Source organism: Sebastes umbrosus, chromosome 8 (assembly GCF_015220745.1).
Source record: "Sebastes umbrosus isolate fSebUmb1 chromosome 8, fSebUmb1.pri, whole genome shotgun sequence".
Classification (NCBI taxonomy): Eukaryota; Metazoa; Chordata; class Actinopteri; order Perciformes; family Sebastidae; genus Sebastes; species Sebastes umbrosus.
In genome coordinates this window covers 4,656,215-4,674,029 of record NC_051276.1, presented here as the reverse complement: position 1 = coordinate 4,674,029, position 17,815 = coordinate 4,656,215, and the positions used below count along the sequence as shown (strand labels likewise).

The 17,815-nt window shown below is 39.8% G+C and overlaps 1 protein-coding gene and 1 long non-coding RNA gene across 7 annotated transcripts in view; one reads left to right on the top strand and one right to left on the bottom strand.

The window, feature by feature from the left end:
• LOC119493469 overlaps window positions 1-17,815 on the top strand; it is a 29,379-nt gene that overhangs the window by 1,682 nt on the left and 9,882 nt on the right. For both annotated transcript variants that reach the window (XR_005207970.1, XR_005207971.1), the window contains exon 2: window positions 341-498. This is a non-coding gene — a long non-coding RNA (uncharacterized LOC119493469). The remainder of the gene's footprint in view (window positions 1-340; window positions 499-17,815) is intronic.
• Window positions 572-11,361, bottom strand: tbx1 (T-box transcription factor 1). 5 transcript variants are annotated; one of them, XM_037778773.1, is made up of 8 exons: window positions 10,766-11,361; window positions 9,150-9,546; window positions 6,585-6,686; window positions 5,969-6,140; window positions 4,645-4,800; window positions 3,448-3,515; window positions 2,741-2,841; window positions 572-1,632 (listed from the first exon to the last, which is right to left on the bottom strand). In XM_037778773.1, the coding sequence occupies exons 1-8, from the start codon at window positions 10,947-10,949 to the stop codon at window positions 1,250-1,252; spliced, it is 1,563 nt and encodes a 520-aa protein (XP_037634701.1). In that variant the 5' UTR covers window positions 10,950-11,361; the 3' UTR covers window positions 572-1,249. The 5 variants fall into 5 exon arrangements, with proteins under 5 accessions (XP_037634701.1, XP_037634703.1, XP_037634704.1 ...); XM_037778775.1 differs by having other exon boundaries at window positions 572-1,629; XM_037778776.1 differs by having other exon boundaries at window positions 9,150-9,495.

The following is a 17,815-nucleotide window of genomic DNA, read 5'->3' as shown; positions in this document are numbered from 1 at the left end:
ATAATTACTTTTAAATGTCCAACAAGTTATATAATATTCCAATTACTAAAATGATTATACATATATGTATAGATATAATTATATATCTATACATATACATATGCATATATATATATATATATATGTATATATATATATTAAATCTTTCACTGCAGTAATACAGTTCTGAATGACTTCTTGCCACATATTTTGTTCCTTATCAATGAAAAAGAAAATTGCAGTCTGTAATGTGACCGCATTTACTTCAATTGGTTTATCAAAACTAAGAGGGAAGTGTGTGTAGAAGTAGGAAGTATGGTCGATGAGTGCATTCATGTGTGTATATGCTTTTTTTTCATAGAACCAGGTGCAGATTTCAACATTTGAACTATAGTGCAGTCAAATGTTTAGACAGCCTCCAAGTCCTGACTTCCAACGAACTGCAGGAGCAGCGGACACCTCAACCCAATTCAACAGGGCAAATCCGGCCGGAGAGACCAGAACAATGCTATCAGTGAGGTAAGCTTTTTTTTAACCCTCCCCCTTCAGCAGTGCAACAGCACACAGCGCTTTGAATGGAAGATCTCCTCACTTTTTTTTATGAATTACAAGAATTTAATGTTTATTTTACAGATACAGAACAGTCATTCTGCTTCATTTATTTACTTTGAATTGCTGCAAGTCAGTGCCATGGTACAAGCTTCTCAGAGCGGCTCAAGATGTTTCAAAAATCAAATCTTGTATTTTTTTTTTTCCTCAAACAAAAACATTGGGGTGTGTTTCAACACCCTCTCTGATGAGCTCAACATGCAAACATCTCGTCTACCTAGGAGGTTGATGGACTATATAACATATGGCTTTTTTGAAAGCAATAAAAACAAGGCAAATCAAAAAGTGCATCCAACACAAAAAAAAAGAATTCAATTCCAGTCTGTGATCAAAGGTGTTGTCCGTGTTAAGGAGAGGTCCCTCCTGTCTCCTCTGTTTGCTGGCTCAATGTCTGCACCGCTCGGGTAAGAAGTGCCCTGGCGTGGAGCTACTGCCATTTGGGTTCAAAGGTCAAAGGTAGACCTCTTCAAGGACTCAGAGCAGGTGCCCGTGCTTCACGCAACATTTCCTTTAAATAAATACCGCAGGGTTTATCCAGCAGAGTTTCAGCCCGTGAATGCACCCCGCAGGTTGCGTAAGCCATTAATTGACTGTGTTGCCTTTCCTGCCTATTTCCATTCCCACAGTGCTTAGCGCCGTTAGGCCTGGTGGACAGCAGTCATTATCTGGGCCCGTAGTCATAGTTAGAGGGGCCACTGGTGGCTGAGTACATGTTAGCTGTGGCTGGGTTCATGTGGTGGTGGTACGTGTGTCCTCTGATACTGGGTAAAGGATAGGGCGACGGCCTGGTCTTGGCTCCCAGGTAGTGTTCATAGGTGGTGGGGTACTTGTAAGGGTGGTGGTGCAGGGTGTCCGGCGGTAGACCGTGGGGGTCCGAGCGAAGGTCGTGGGGAGGGCTAGGTCGGCCACTGGTGAGTTGGACGCCGTGAAGGCCTCCCGGGACGGGCAAGGCGGGGCTGAGGACCCGGGACATCAGTTGGTGAGCCGGGTCTGCGTGTATGGGCGTGCCGCTGGGGTCTCTCTCGTACTCCCGTCTACTGTCTTCTGTGCAGGAAGGGACATGAGGGCAGTTAGTAGAGCAAACTTTGTGACAGCAGGTTATATATATTTTCCTAAACAATGCGTGTGTTCAGTTCTGTGCTCCAAACTACAGTAGGTTATGACAGGTACTTGTTGTTGAATGTTTATATTAATACCCCTGTTTTTGAGTTGAAGCCGTTAACAGTTTGCACTGTGCACTATATAATATTTTTTTGTAATACCCCCAAAATGGTTAGTATTCATTATATTATTTGCAAGGTGAAAGCAGTGTTTACATCACTAGATAATAGTAAAAGTCTGCAACACAGAAAACAATCTTTAAAAATATTCATGCATATAAAAGGTTGCAGAATAAATTCCAAAAAGGAGCTTCCCAGAAAACATAGTTAGAAAATTCCTACAGATAGATTAGATGCTTTTTAAAACCAAGGTGAAACCCTCAAAAGATTATTAAATAAAATCATCATCATGTCAAGAAAATCTGTTTTTTTAGGAAGCTGTGGTCAGTTATGTAATGGCTCAAGAACCTCTATTATGTCGGCAGTGGATGACATTGACTGGCTATTTATTATATAACTTGCAAGGTGAAAGCAGTGTTCCGATCACTAGATAATAAAAGTCTGCATTGAAACACAGAAAAAATATATATATTAATATATGTGATCAATGAAAATATTCATGCATATAAAATTATGTTTCACTCAAAAATACTGCAGAATAAATTCCAAATAGGAGCTTCCCAAAAGAAAACATAGTAACATAAAATTACTTCAGATGGAATAGAAGCTTTTTAAAGCAAAAAAATTATTATAATTGAACTAATAAATATAATCAGCATCATGTCAAGAAAATGTTTTTTTTTTTTTAGGTAGCTGTGGTCAGTTATACAATAACACAAGAACCTCTTTTATTTTGACAGTGGATGACATTGACTGGCTGATATTTGATGTTTAATTAAAAGACGGTATTGCAGTGAATGCAACCACCAACTAATGCACCACTGAAAGAAAAATGTTTCCTCTAAAGGCTCAATAACTTAATGTGACTATGTTTCATGTTTGATAGCAGGCAGGATTTTAGAAATGAAACAAAGAGAAAGCGAGCTGCAGACCTTTCTCTGTGCCGTTCTGCGGAGGGGGAGATGACATTGGGTTTCTTGTTCTGGCAAAGGCACTCATTATTGGCAGAGAGCCTGGCCTGTGATTCCTGGGCCTGGAGCGGGGAGAATGGATTCAGTTACACATTCATTTAATGAATGTCAAAGGCACAATTTCTTTATTATATATTAAAAATGATGAATGCACATTTTAAGAGTTTACACTGTTGCATGTAATGAGCATTTGCACATTGACAGGCCTCCAATTTACAGTGAATGAAATGTGAAGCCACCTATTACGTGACTCAAATCGGCCTGTTCTATAACCAAAAATTCCCATAAACTTCAATCGGTTCACTTAATGCTCTTCAGAAAAAAGAAAAAGTCATTTGCAGAGCTGGATGAGCAGCATTTGGAATAAGTCATGCACTGAGCCTTAGTATACCAGATGGCTGGGGTTTGCTCTATTATTACAATTACAAGAGTGTCTGGTAATTTGTCAAGTGACAGAAAAGCACGGTCGATTGACGTCCAAACAATATCCAGTGATTTCTAAACTTCATGGCATTCATTGTGTTTTTTTTTTTTTTTTTGTTATGAGGCAAACTCCACCCACCTGGCACCTGTGTGGGATAAGACAAACAGCAAAACTGTTTTGCAAATACTCTCTGTTGTACATTTTTACATCATGTGGAAACATGCCAATAAGACTAAATGCTCACCAGTCCTCTGGATCACAGTCCCTGAAGCCCTTCGCGAAGGGATTGCTGGCTATCTTCAGCTGTGTGATCTGAAATCCGGAGCACAACATTGAATAAACCTCAGTGTTATGCTGTATAGGCATACACAGTATCATTTCCATTTCTAACAGGCATTGCATTTGATTTCTAAAGAAAGACACTTTTAGTTGGAAAATTCATTTTGTATTTGAAAAAACAAAAGAAGACATTTGAACACACTGCTGTCTTTAATAAAATATGAGAGTAAATGGTTACAGATCTGTTGTTCAGGGCGACACAAGTGAATTCCTATAACTGCCCCTTAATACAGTTAGACTATTTCTGAAAACTCTTTTGTAACATTTACAGCTGCTTATTTTAGATTCCCATACAGACACAGCAGTCCTAATCAAAATTATTCATAATAACTTTATTTCTCAACATCATTTTTTTAACATTTCAAATTCTGCTAATTTGTGTCATTTTGTCTCCATGTCTCCTCACATCATAAAGGCCATACACTGTAACTGTAACTGTAGCCACCGGGGCTTCAACTGTAAAAATAATTATTGTAAATAAGAATTAATAATAATTTTGGTAAATCCCATTTAACATTAAATAGAAGTTATTTCATTCCCTAGACTGATCACGGGAATATTGCAATCACAATAACTCACCGACTGATAGGAGGCGAATTTTATTCTAATGTTTCCCCCCTTTACGAGTCGCTCTGAATAACCTACACGCACTGATGTGTAAATCTAAACAGACGCCGAGCCTGATGGAAAGCAGAGCAGGGAAGCACAGCTGTGCGCAAATTGATGACAATTATGCGCAAAAAAGCGCACGATGGAAGAGACTGTAGTAACTGTACACAACTGATTCTTTCGTTGATGCTTTTGCACAATGTCGCGCGGCACATCACAAAAACTGCCTATTTTTTAATCTTCATTTATTGATTAATATTAGAGTTGAAAGTGACCTTGTTATGTAGGCCTATTTCCTGTGGTGATGTTTTACTCTATGGTATCACAGTACCCATAATGCTTAAACAAAATGTCTAGTTTATGTGACAGTCTATATTTATGTGCCTTTTAGAATCCAGGTCACATCCTACATATATAGCTACTGCTCGTTTCTGCTCACCACATTATGCTGCTATGCATGAGTGTCATATACAGGATAATGAAGGTTTCTTACCCGGTGGTTCTGGTACGCTGTGACCGCTGTGAAGCGGGTTTCCTCAAAAACAAAGGTCTTATAATTCTCCTCGGCATATTTCTCGCTGTCCTTGCGAGGGTCCACATAAACCACGTGAAACCTGGGCTGGTAGCGGTGCATGGAGTTCAGAATGATCTGTAAGAAACCAGAGGATTCATCAGCACTCATGTACAATTAATGCATAAAACACTGCACTGAAGGAATGAAAGCTTAACTCCCAAAGTCAGACTATTTTTGATTGGATGGTTAAATTATTAATAAATATGAATACGATTGAGCAAATTAAAACATAAATAAAATACAATGATGTATAATAAAATATCTTACAGACTAAACGAGGTAGTTTGGTGGCTTAAACCTATTAAAATGATCTTATATGAAGTATAAATTATTATTAAGTTATATAATTGGTAGTTATTATTTATTTATGTATTTATTTTTTTATTTTTGTTTTTTGTTTAAACCATTGTCAACCATCTCCAATATACGTATTTGTGGATATAAATAAGCAGATTGGTAAATGGCATTAAATGCAGAAAAATACCTCACTCTCGTATTATATATCATGAGAAAAAAAGTATAACATTTATCTAAATATCTAAAGGCCACCTGCAGCACAATTCTCATTTATAAGCCATGGATCAGTAATAATGATCGTCTCCATATATCCCTATTCCCATCCAGCAGTCAGAGCTCACCCTTTTCAGTAATTGCTAATAATATAGTCTACCAGACTATATCCCCCAGAACTCGACACTCTTTCTGATTTCACAACTCAAATCGCAGCGACACACGGAAACACTCCGTCAGAGTGGAAGATCAAGCGGGAAGGGCTGAAATAATCTCCAGTGGTGAAATATTCCACTTCCTTGCCGTCATTTTTGGAGTAAAGCCTGGTGTGCAGAGAGCCATTTTTCTGGATTGAAAATAGGCTTTTGGCAACATCTGACTATTAGTCAAAATATCAAGCTTTATTACTGTTAAGTCATTTGTCTCGTATCAATCAATTTGAGGGCCAAACTCTCCTTAACAGTAATAATATTTCTGACTTATTGTGGCTAAATGAGTTTACAGTTGATGCAGTGAACCCTTAATAATGTGTCCGTAAAATCTAGCTGCTAAATAATGCTACTCTCTGATCTGTACTATCATTACAGTCAGTTAAATCACTGTATGTTTTATATTTATTTGCGTAGTTATTTTGAAGGTATGATTACTGTTCTTTGGCCCCTCACACTGTGTGTTTTTAAGCTCTAATTAGTTTCCGTGGCATGCATTTATATCTCCAGTCGTGCACACTCACATGGCCGTTGTCATCCAGCAGGTTGTTGGTGAGTTTGAGTTTATCAAAAGAGACAATCTGCTTCATCCACTGCGCGCCTTTAGCCGGAGAGTCCGGGTGGTAGTGGACCCTGCCCGGCGTGGCGGGGTCAGCTTTACCGGCGACCAGCCACGAGGAGCTGTGGAAAGCATACCTGGAAGGTGGAGAAAAAAAAAAAGTTCATTAGATACAATGTTCTGATTGTCCGAATTTATTTACTGAATTAAAAGTCGCCTAATTTAAAATGCCCATGCATGTGTTGACATGCCAATAGGCATCGGGATAAGAGAAACAAATATGGCATTGAATGCGTCTCTAATGTCTGTAATGCCAGCATATTTCGGGCATAAATCGGTTAATTGTAGAAATATTTATGAATGTTCTAAAATATGTAGCTTGTAGTGATGTATTCATACATATTTATTTATTGCATATATTTATACTGTGGCTTTTTTATTGTGCTTGTGGAATTTAACAGTGCAGAGTATATGGGTTGTGCAGCTCAGTATAAAGCCTCTGGACTATTAAAATGTTTTTACAGTCCTGTAGTGACAGATGTGTGTGTTGTTGTCTGAAGACATCCATAAAAAAAAGTTACCTGTAACGTTTGTCGTCTACAGGCAGGAAGTCCATCAGGAGCATGTAGTCTGACATGGGATCCATCCCAAAGATTTTCACTTGGAAAGTTGGAAACATTCTCCTGGTTGAGAAAAAAACAAACACGAGGCGACTGTTAAATCTAGGCTTTAAATGGTTGCCATTTGGCGCACATTTAGTTCTTATGTCTTTTTAAAATTGGATTATCACTGTGTGTGGTGTTCAACTGTTAGAATTATTTGGAATTCGTCAGAGGAGCCAACAAAGGATTTTGCCAAAGTATTTTTTATCAGAAAGCCAGTGTGTTTGCAGAGAGAGAGACACGCAGCCTCAGGCCTACAGAGCTTCATTTGGCTCGAGCTGGAGGCAACAAGAACACAGAAGCCTCGAGCTGTTGGACGTGACGTGATTCAGTGCGCGCGGAACCAGATAAACCCCCCCTCCCAGCCTCATCTGAATGGAGCTTCGGGTTTGTTGCCTTTTAGCTCCGCTTTTGTAACTTCTGGCTTTAACTTCTCTTCTGCTGTTTTGATGACTTCCAGACACACGGAGGAAGGCCTACTACTATACATACACACACACACACACACACACACACACACACACACACACATGTAGTGGAAACACTTCCACACGCGCAGATGGGCGTTATTTGGGAGGCGAGGTGTGGCACTAATCCAGTTCAGTTTTAAATTTGAACTTTTTATCACCAGGATCGAGAGGAAAAAATATCCAAAATTGTATTTATGAAAAATTGCTACTGGGAACATTAAATAGGCAGTGCTCTCTGCATGCATTTATTAACAATCACTGCTCTGCTTTGTGCCCAGAAATTTGGATTGAATCGCTTTTGGAAGTTTCGCTATAAGTTTTGTCAGCGGCTCGGTCCACATGACCACAAACATTTGTTTTTCCCCCCCTCCACCTCATCTACTATGTAGGGCAGATCCATATCCACCAAGAACATCGGTTGAAAGTTGAGTAATCCGCCGAGTCAGTGAAAGGGATCCTAAAATCAACGCTCAATTAACGTCAGTGTTGTGGCTAGGTGAGGCTGAAGGAGCCTCTAAAGTGCTCTGCTGCAGATCTCCTTTCTCCTGTCACACTCACTTTCAGGATTAAATCAATTATCTCATGCCTCTTTATATTACAGGAAAAACTGCAGGACGGAACTTGGGGACGCTTTTACGCGCCATATTTAGCGTTTACTGGTTGAAAAATAATATATGAATATTAGATCAACATTTTATTGGCTGTCCATAAGGGTCAGAGGTCAACGATGGTAGGAACATGGTCCTGCCTACAGATACAAGCAAGGCGACAGGATAAATATATTAATAAATATAAATATTTAATATACATTCTGAAATAAATTTAAAAAAATGGCCCCTCGAAAATCTCTAAAATTTGGAAAAAGGGCAAAATTGATTTCTTTAAATGTCCTTATTCTGTTTTAAATTAATAACCAAATACTAACCAGATGTGTGTGTATTCATGCAATTTATGCAACTAAAAATGTATTTCTGTGAGTCTGAAGAGGAGAGGGAGGGAAGCAGACAGACACTCCTGTACTAATGAGGAAATAAGAAAACGGGTAAACACGTGTCGAGGCCCGAATAAAAACAAGGTTGCAACGCTGTAATAATCAGCTTGTATAGGAGCTAATCTCCTTTTTGCACATGTAAAGACTCTCGTAGATTAAAGGCCGTAATGTTCCGTGTAACCGCGGTGCGTAAAAATGGAGTCAGACGGTGAAGGAGCCGGGAGCCACAGCTATTCTTATTGGCTCTATAAAACGCAACGGGATCACATCAGCATGCTGTTTACAGCTGACACACACACAACACACATAACACACATCCACATACAAGCAGTTTAACCTCGTCTTTAAAACATCTCCAGCAGCAGCAGGCCTGAACTGATCAGCTGCACATCAAATATATATAGCCAAACGGTGCAATGCGAGATTAGAGATTAAAGATTTTGTCAGTGTTCATTAATTAAATTCATCCGGCTTATAAATACACATTTTAGGGTTTTATGTGCAAGAAGCTAGATGGTGATTTCTGTTAACTGTTATAATTTAATAGGCTACACTTTTATCAGTCTAGTCTGGACCCAAAAATAAGTAATTTGAAGTAAGAAAAACAACTGCGAATAGAGGAAAAAGTTCAGAAGAAGAAAAATATATAGGCCTATTTTATTGTTTTTATTTTTTTAAATGGAACTCCTTAATGCTCATTTGGTGTGTACTATTTGTAATGATATCTATTCTAAAATAATAATAATAATAATAATAAAACAATAAATAAATAAATCGAAATATACATGTAATGTATATATATCCTGCATATCTGATTGGTGTCGGCAGAATAAATGCTAAATATATTTATATATATATTTTATAAATATTTACATTTTATATAACGTCGTTTGATGCCATGGTTCTTTCTTAAGACAGGATATCGAGTAATATTATTTGTTACAATAAAGCATACTCTACTCTGTATTATTTTCCGGTCTACCCATTAATGTGCGTAAAGATAATTGTAAGTTTGGTGCTCACCTGCCGGCCTTGGTAACGATCATCTCTGTGCCCAACTGATTAAATTCGTCCCATAAAGCTTTCATCTCCAGCTGCACGTTAATGTTGGCCACTTTGGGGTTCTTCTTCACCAGAGTTTTCCCGTTGGGTGTGGAGTTGGCGGAGGACGAGGAGCAGTTGGGAGTCCCGCCGCCGTCGCTCTGCGGAGCCTGGCCCGGGTTGGAGCCTGGGTAGCTGTAGGTGTGCTGTGCCGCCGGGCAAGGCTCGTAGTGGGCCGACTCATGCTGGCTGTAGGGGTCCCCGGGGGACGGAGAGAGGTGGTAGCCGCCCGCCGTGTTCAGGCTGCTCAGGCTGCTTGTCGTGAAGGCTGCAACATCGCAAAAATGGGACAGCTGCGTCAGCCACGGACTGGATATGGCTGAAATCATCCCAAAAAACCTGGATTTACTAAATATGCCGTGCACTTTAAAGTCGGTTACAACGCAGAGAGTAAAAAACACAAGCAGGATTCAGTGATCTCCAGATGAAGATGTCACGCACAAATGCACCCCTTTCGGCTTTAAAAGTTTCCGTCTCGGCTGCTCAGTAATCCCTGAGGTTGCATCCACTGCCGGCATGCTACACAGTCTGCCTCATCTAAAAGAGCCAAAATAGTGACGAAATGTTTCCCAAAACGCGTAGAAATCTCCGAACTATTCACTCCGAGTGCGCGTGAATGACTTTTTTTGTTGTTGTTGCTTCGGATCGATCTCTGCAGTGAGCGGCCTCTGTTGTGCGCTGCTGCTGCAGTGAGTTACACTGTGTGTTACACTAGTGTGTCACACTGCAACCAGGTCTCCTCTCCTCTCTTATCTGACGCAGAGGGCCTCCCCTTTGCGATAAAACCGGTTCTTATTTCTATTTAGATAAGGAACTGCAGGTAATGTGCCTTTTCCTCGCCTTGGGACGAGACTGATTGACAGAGAAGTGCGCCCCTTTTTAATGGGCTTTCCGGCACCCATTTAACTTTAGGATAAGAGTATCGCCCACATCACCCCGGTTAGTGAACAATAGAGGATCTGGCCGGCAGAGTGGAGTGTTAAACGGAGTTACAAGGTAAACACACATTGATTTGCATGAACAAACAAACAGACGGGCAGCAGGTGACTGTTGCTTTCTAGTTATTGGACAAATAGATTTATACGGAATGGATTATATACAGCCCTTCTCCGAGCTGGATATGCGCATTATGGTCTGTTTTTACCATTACGCACAGGGTGCCCGTGTAAACCCTCCTCCTCTTGGCTTCCTTTTCAACGTGTGTGATCTGAATTAAAGTTGACTTTTTGTACAACGCTTTGGGGTTTTGGAATGGGAAACTTTTTTTCCACTCTGTCTGCTTTGTATGCAGACTTCTCCTCCCTTGTGGTGATTATAATACATCTGCATTATTTTTCAGTTGGCCAACTGTGAGATTCTTTTTTTTTTTTTTTTTTTTTTTTAACAATAATTTCATTTAAAACAACGCAACCATATGTGGTTTGGCGCTTTGCTCTCAATTGTGAAAATGCTCGATTAACCGAGCAGATGCAAAGGTGTTGTGTAAGACGGTGTGTACATGCTACAGCGGCTCCACGGGCATCAACAAACTGCTTTACCTTCCATTTCCCGGGTGACAGTGCTGTAGTGCATTTTAAAGGAGCTGTGGTTGTGCAGGTCTGGCTTGTCCAGGCCGGCGCTCTGTTTGTCAAACGCTGCGTTTCCTGCTTGCTCTGCAGCCGAAATCAGAGAGGCAATACTGAAAGCATTAGCCTTTGGAGAGAGGGGACCGCCGTCGTCCATAGGCCAGGGATCGGGATCGGGATCCGGTCCGTCCTTCCTCCTCCTCCGCTTTCCAACCGCGCAGAAAGCAGGAGAAGGCTGCTGCGCACAATGGAGACGAACATGCGCCCAAATGGGGCTTTCACATTCCGCCACCGGCGCTCCGTGGGTGCGAGAGTCTGGTGGTGGACTTGTTCTTTAAAGTATTCCCACGGCTATTTGTGAAGACTTGAAAAGCTCTCCGCTGCCCACATTCAGTAGATGAACCCCTTAAACACGTCCCGGTGTCAAAACCTAGTTCATCCGCAGAGAATAGAGAGCTTAATTTCTCCTCCGGTCGGTGTCATCTGAGTCCTGCCTCGAGGAGAAGCGACTACTGCTGCGAGAATGAATGTCAAAAGTGAGCGAGATCCACGCCTCCCACTGCACCACTAGGAAAAAAAGTGTCTGCGCTCTGCAACTGGATGTTTTATTTCAATAAGACCGCGTGTCAGTCATTTGAATTCAACTCCAACGTCATTGCGATGTCTGGCTTCAAAGTGCGCTGCTTTTCCAGTAAATTATGGCTCTATATATGTGCGTTTTTGCATATTTGAGCTGTCCAAGTCCAGATGGAGCTGCTCCTGCTCCAAAGTTAGCCTGCAACACCATGGTGGGGCTGCAGTGCGAGGCTTTTACGCGCGAGTTCACTCTGAAAAAAGTAGTTTTCTTTGAACATAGTTGGAAAAACATAAAGGAATATAAGTTAATTCACAAAGTTTACTTTAGTTCCAAATGTTATGAGTGTTTTTTGAGTCAAATAACACACGGAAATAAGAATATTGCTTTTAATTTAAGCAAAAATATGGATCCAAGAAATGGAATCAAGTGAGAAATTGCAGATATCTAATTTTATTTAAGGAATGATTCACTAGACATTCAGGTTTCCACTTTAGGAGATGTTTTTCTCACTTACACCAATCATCTAACCGTATGCTTATTTTTACGCAATTATCTGAGATTTACGCAGCCTCATACCTCTTATAGGTCATACCTTGCAGCACAGAGAAAGACGCAGACATGTTACAGAGCAAAGCGCCTCCAGTGCAGTCAGTAAACACAGAGAATCAACACACGTGGCACTCGAGGCCGGAGTTGGACTTGACCTCTCCGTCTTGCGCCTCCACTATCGCCTTATCGGTTCTCAGCTTATCGAGGTTCAGCTTTAATGTGAGCAGCGACCTAAAGGTGTGTTTGGTTGGAGCTGCTGCTATAGTGACCGGATAGTCTAATTTACACTGGAGTCATTGAATTAAGCAGCAGCGGGGTTCTAATGAGATAAAGCAGTTAGAGGATTAACCCTGGCTATTTGTTTTGGATGTTTCTCCACAGGAGGTAGTGAGCATAAATAAACTATACTGCAATATGTTGTTTAGGGAAAATATTCAGATAGAGAGATAGATAGATACATAGATACATATAGATAGATAGATAGATAGATAGATACATAGATACATATATATATATATATATATATATATATATATAGATAGATAGATAGATAGATAGATAGATAGATAGATAGATACATAGATACATATATATATATAGATACATATAGATAGATAGATAGATAGATAGATAGATAGATAGATAGATAGATAGATAGATAGATAGATGGATGTGAATGTGTCCTCTGCGCATTAATTACTCTATAAAATAAATCAGGCATGGCGCTGTCAAAGCCAGTGTAAACCGCCGCCCAGTTCTTTTTCTTTTATCAGATATGATGCCATCGATACCGGCTCACTTCATCATTGCCAAGTCGGAAGCCTCCTTTGTAAATACTCAGGTGATAACAGACAAAATACAGGAGCAGATCAAAATGGGAAGAGACTGTGTTGGAATTCGCTCGCAGGCCTCAGCAGCGGCCAGGAGCACATTCACATCACAGCGGAGGCATTCAACGCTGCACCTCACCAACACACAGACTTTTAGGAGAAATATTACATGGACAAAAATTAACATTGAGATATTCCCGCCACCCCCCCACGAAAAATGTCTTAACAAAATTAAGAAAAGTGCTGTGGAAGTAGAGAAAGTGCCAGAGCAAATGAAAAGCTCACAATAAATAAGAATAATATGATTCACTGTGTAAAATACACTTTTAGGCTTCATAGGAATAAGAATGCAGCTGCTTTCACAGTAAAGAATGAGTAAGTGATGATTCACGCAAAGAAACAATAGCCTGTTACTATACTATGTTACTATCCACGGGAGGCACAAGTAAACTTACTATTGAGCCCATTTTAACGCCGCATATATGAATAGTTTAGTTTTTGATTTTTTGTTTTAGTATTCAAGCACTTATAACAGGTGAAATAAAGGGGTTATTATTTCTGTTTTTAACGCACAACTTTGACTTTATTTGACATCTCTTTGCTCTGTAGGACTTCGCGTGCCGCAGACTGAGAGTTTAGCACGTGGCAACAACTACAAAGTGAGCAAAGGATCCTTCAGTGTGTGAGCAGCAGCAGCAGCAGCTCTCACTGATTACAGGATCCAGGCCTGAACACCGGCTCCACCGCTTCTGTTCTCTCACTGATGGATACAAACTGTACAGTCACATCTCTGCAGCTCTTTTATCAACAAAAAAATCACATCACTCTATGTTTGCTTGTTTTTATAAAATTATTATTCACAGTGTAGAGACACTTCATTACTTTATTTAAATAATAAAAAAAAATTGTATAGGCCTTCGTGTAACCTAGTCCATATAGAGGGAAACAGCCTAGTGTTCAGGGAATGGTTGATCATGCTGCTGCTGAAAGTTGATTCAATTTAACATTTTGGTATGAATTTCCAGAAGAACACTGTTAATAAAAAAAGGCAACGCTTGAAGCTCACATGTAACCTGCTTTACGCGTAGTGGCTGTGCTTATGTAGAGTATATTGCGACATGTTATTATAGTTAATTAATGCTTCTGCAAAATAAATGAGGTCATGGAGACAAAGCCCACACTGCAGCTTCCGGAGATGCAGGCATGATTTCCGCCTTAATATCTAAAGTGAAACCGTGAATTTGACAGGTTTTAATTAGAGCTGTCAAAGTTAAAGGGATAATAACCCGTTAACGCAAAGTCGTTTGTTTAGTTTTAAAGCTAGAGTGACGATACTGGTATCATATGAAACTACAAAACCTAATGAATTAATTTGGCACCAACCATGTCATACTAGCTTGTCGCGAAGGAGGATAAATAACGCTCCAAACTTGCGCTAAATTCTGGCGAGGAAAAACTGGCATGGCCATTTTCTAAAGGGGTCCCTTGACCTCTGACCTCAAGATATGTGAATGGAAATGGGTTCTATGGGTACCCACGAGTCTCCCCTTTACAGACATGCCCACTTTATGATAATCACATGCAGTTTGGAGCAAGTCATAGTCAAGTCAGCACACTGACACACTGACAGCTGTTGTTGCCTGTTGGGCTGCAGTTTGACATGTTATGATTTGAGCATATTTTGTATGCTAAATGCAGTACCTGTGAGGGTTTCTGGACAATATTTGTCATTGTTTTGTGTTGTTAATTGATTTCAAATAATAAATATATACATACATTTTCATAAAGCAAGCATATTTGCCCACTCCATGTTAATAAAAGTATTAAATACTTGACAAATCTCCCTTTAAGATACATTTTGAACAGATAAAAAATGTGTGATTAATTTGCGATTGATCGCGATTAACTACGGACAAACATGGGATTAATCGCATTAAATATTTTAATCGGTTGACAGCCCTATTTTTAGGAGTTAAAATGTTGGAAGTTTTTACACTATTTTTACGCTGCAGGGAAATAGTATCCACCCTTTTCACGCGTTATTTCTCTGCCTTCTATTCCTTTATAGCCTTGTCCTTCCTTGGACCAGTGCTCTTGTCTCCGGACGGCACTGTGAGACAGTATATGATGAAGATAACTGACAGGCTGCATAAGGATGACCACCGGGCCAACACAAGGCCAACCCGTGGGCCCTCGGTGCTGTTTGGCGCGCGCTTTTACGCACTTGAATGAGCGCATAATCACATTTGTTTTGATATCAAAATTATAACCAAAACAAAGTGTTCTCATTGCAGTTGTGTGTAATAACATTGGTTTGACAGGTTTTTATCATTCAGAGACACACAGCACAGATCTCCCCCCATGCTGTTGGTTTGGTCTCTTACATGTGAATCCATCGGAGGCTTGTGTTCCTCATGTGGTGCAGGACAGTACAGGCCTGTGTGCTCCTGTGTGTCCTGTTGTGGTAACATGATGACAAATCACCAAACCAAAAAATCTCCCGCCCATGCCTCATTAAATGGCACAGATCTCGTAAACGTCAAGACTCGGAGGCTGCTATTCCTGAGTTATTATTAAACAGAGATGTGATTAGGTCATCGGTATATCTGCAAGAAGCTGTGGGCGCTCTCTCTCTCTTCTTCTTCTTCTTCTTCCTCTTCTTCTTCTTCTCCCTCTCTTTCTGCTCCCTCCCTCCTTCCCTCAGACGCACAATAAAACTGCATCTAATCTGCTTTGATGTTTTCCTGCCAGAGATATTTATTTCTGCAGTCTTTAATTTAACGAGCCCGTCTGTGCAACAATCAGGCTGATAAAATTATTAATTACATGCTCACATCATTTAACGGTTCATAAATCACGGGTTATTAGACCCATCATAAAAACAATCATTTTCACATTCATGTTGCGTGACTGGAGCAGTATAGGGACCGAGGCGGCGCACTCCACATATAAAAACCTCATCCTATCTAAATATTAGTCTAAATCCCTGAAGAAGAGGGAGAGGAAGTGAGCAGTTGACGCTGACAGCAGAGGGCACGGCCCGGCTCGGCTCGGCTTGGCCCGGGGTGTCCCAGCTCTCTCCGCGGGGCTTTAGGGAACGCACAGAGAGACGCAGGTATGCTGGAGGAAGTGTTCATAAATAAAGGTGCCTCAGATATCTACAGGACCTCCGGCCGGTGGTCATTGTAGAGGACAAACATGTATAAATAAAAATCTATTCTATAATCAGAAGAACATTTAAGTGAAAAAAACTGTCCTTAAATAGCACAAGTTATCAATTCATATTGAATTTACACCTCATGAATAAACGGAAATGAGGAATTGAGTAAGCTTATCGGGATTTTTTTTAAAGAAAATTATTTATTATTTATTTATTTATGTTTACATTATTTAAATGAAAAATCCTCATACTATTTCTAAAATAGTAAAACAGAATAATAGCTATTATTAGTATTATCTAAAAAGCCTGTTAGGACTGTTATATCACTATAGGATCTATCTTTAATGTCATTATAATTTAATCATTGCTTTCTAGATAAGGATATAGAATGTCAACTAGATGCAAATGCAAAAATATACATTATTAAAATATGCATTTTATTTTTTTTCTTCTCCTCTTGTGCAGGTGCAAGCAGTCTGCTGTCTTTAAGCACCAGCAGTGTTCTGATTTTATCGGTTGGCTACATTTGTGAATGCCTTCATTCACTCCTCCGGTTAGAAAAAAAACAAAAAGTCCAAGTCCTTTCCCGACATGAAATATCCACATCAGCGCGAATACTAATTCGAATTTTTCAGTACAAACGTCCAAACAGTTGACCACAGTGATGAATATTTGTCCGATGTCCATCAGTATTTGTTTTTCCTTATTTGTAATTTAATTTCTATCATCTGTCGGTGAGTGGTTAGATTTCCCGTGGCGTTGTTTGCCATCATGAATAAATACAAATAAAAAAACGCTCTAATGGTGTACAAGATAGATCTTATGTGCAAATATGCACGCGGATGTAAGAGATGATGACAAACTGAGTTTCGTTGTGCGCGCGCGTGCACGTTTGCCGCGGGGATCGATGGGAGTTTGTGCACACATTGTGTTACAGATGTTTGCAGATCCACGTCGTCCTTCAGTAGCCTGCCAGTCATGCGTAAAGGCGACAGTAATCCTATAGTCACTTTCAATAGATACAGTCATAATACAAATATCACAGCAAAGCTACACACACTTAAAGGTATTTTATAGGAATAATATAATAAGGCATTAAAATATCATAAAATCACTTTAAGATCTAGTTTAGTGTTTGTATATAATTTTAAAAGTAAATCAGATCTATATAGCTAGGCTGTGGTGGTAATTATGTTTTATAATTAGGAGATTTATTTGACTCCAACAGACATATTTACTTATTGTAGATATTACAGGAAATTTCTCTATTTCTGCAAAAAAAGAAAAAATGAGCCCAAAAACACATTTCCTTGTTGGCATATAAATGTGGTTTTCCTGTTCAGCCCTGCTCTCTTTTGTATTTTAGGGGTCATCATAAAAATGGACATGTGCATAAAACAACACAATGGAAATGAACACAATGGCTGACCGAAGGTGAAAATCATGATTCCCTGGTGTCTGTCGCAGGCAAATTCCAACATATATTCCCACACACATTGTTAAAACATGGGAAAACAGGCTGTAGACGTCACCTTTTAATATTGTTCATCTCACAGGAAGCACAGGCATGTTTTAGAAAGAACATTACTACACCATAATGGCATATCGTGTTTTAAATTGACGTCTTAACAAATTCCAGAAAATGTTCCTCGTATGATTTTTTGTTTCTTTCAGTGGTTTATTCATTATAGCCCACATTGTGTAATATATGTATTTTGCTCGCAGCCTATTTTTCGGCCTAGTCTTTATTGATTCTGAGGTTCGACGCTCCACTACCTGCTCTATTTGTCCAAACCGCCATGCAGAACTAAAAAGAAACTAAGAAAGAAAAGCATCACTTTCTCCCTCCCTCTGTGCAGTTGTCTGGGAAGATGTATGCCACCGCTATTTGTTTATTTTGGGAAGGA

Coding starts and splice junctions, on each gene's coding strand:
- tbx1 (XM_037778773.1), bottom strand. CDS start 10,949: ATGGACGACGGCGGTCCCCTCTCTCCAAAGGCTAATGCTTTCAGTATT. Junction 6,687..9,149: donor ATCGTTACCAAGGCCGGCAG/GTGAGCACCAAA, acceptor TTTCTCAACCAG/GAGAATGTTTCCAACTTTCC. Junction 3,516..4,644: donor CAGCGTACCAGAACCACCGG/GTAAGAAACCTT, acceptor TCCGGATTTCAG/ATCACACAGCTGAAGATAGC.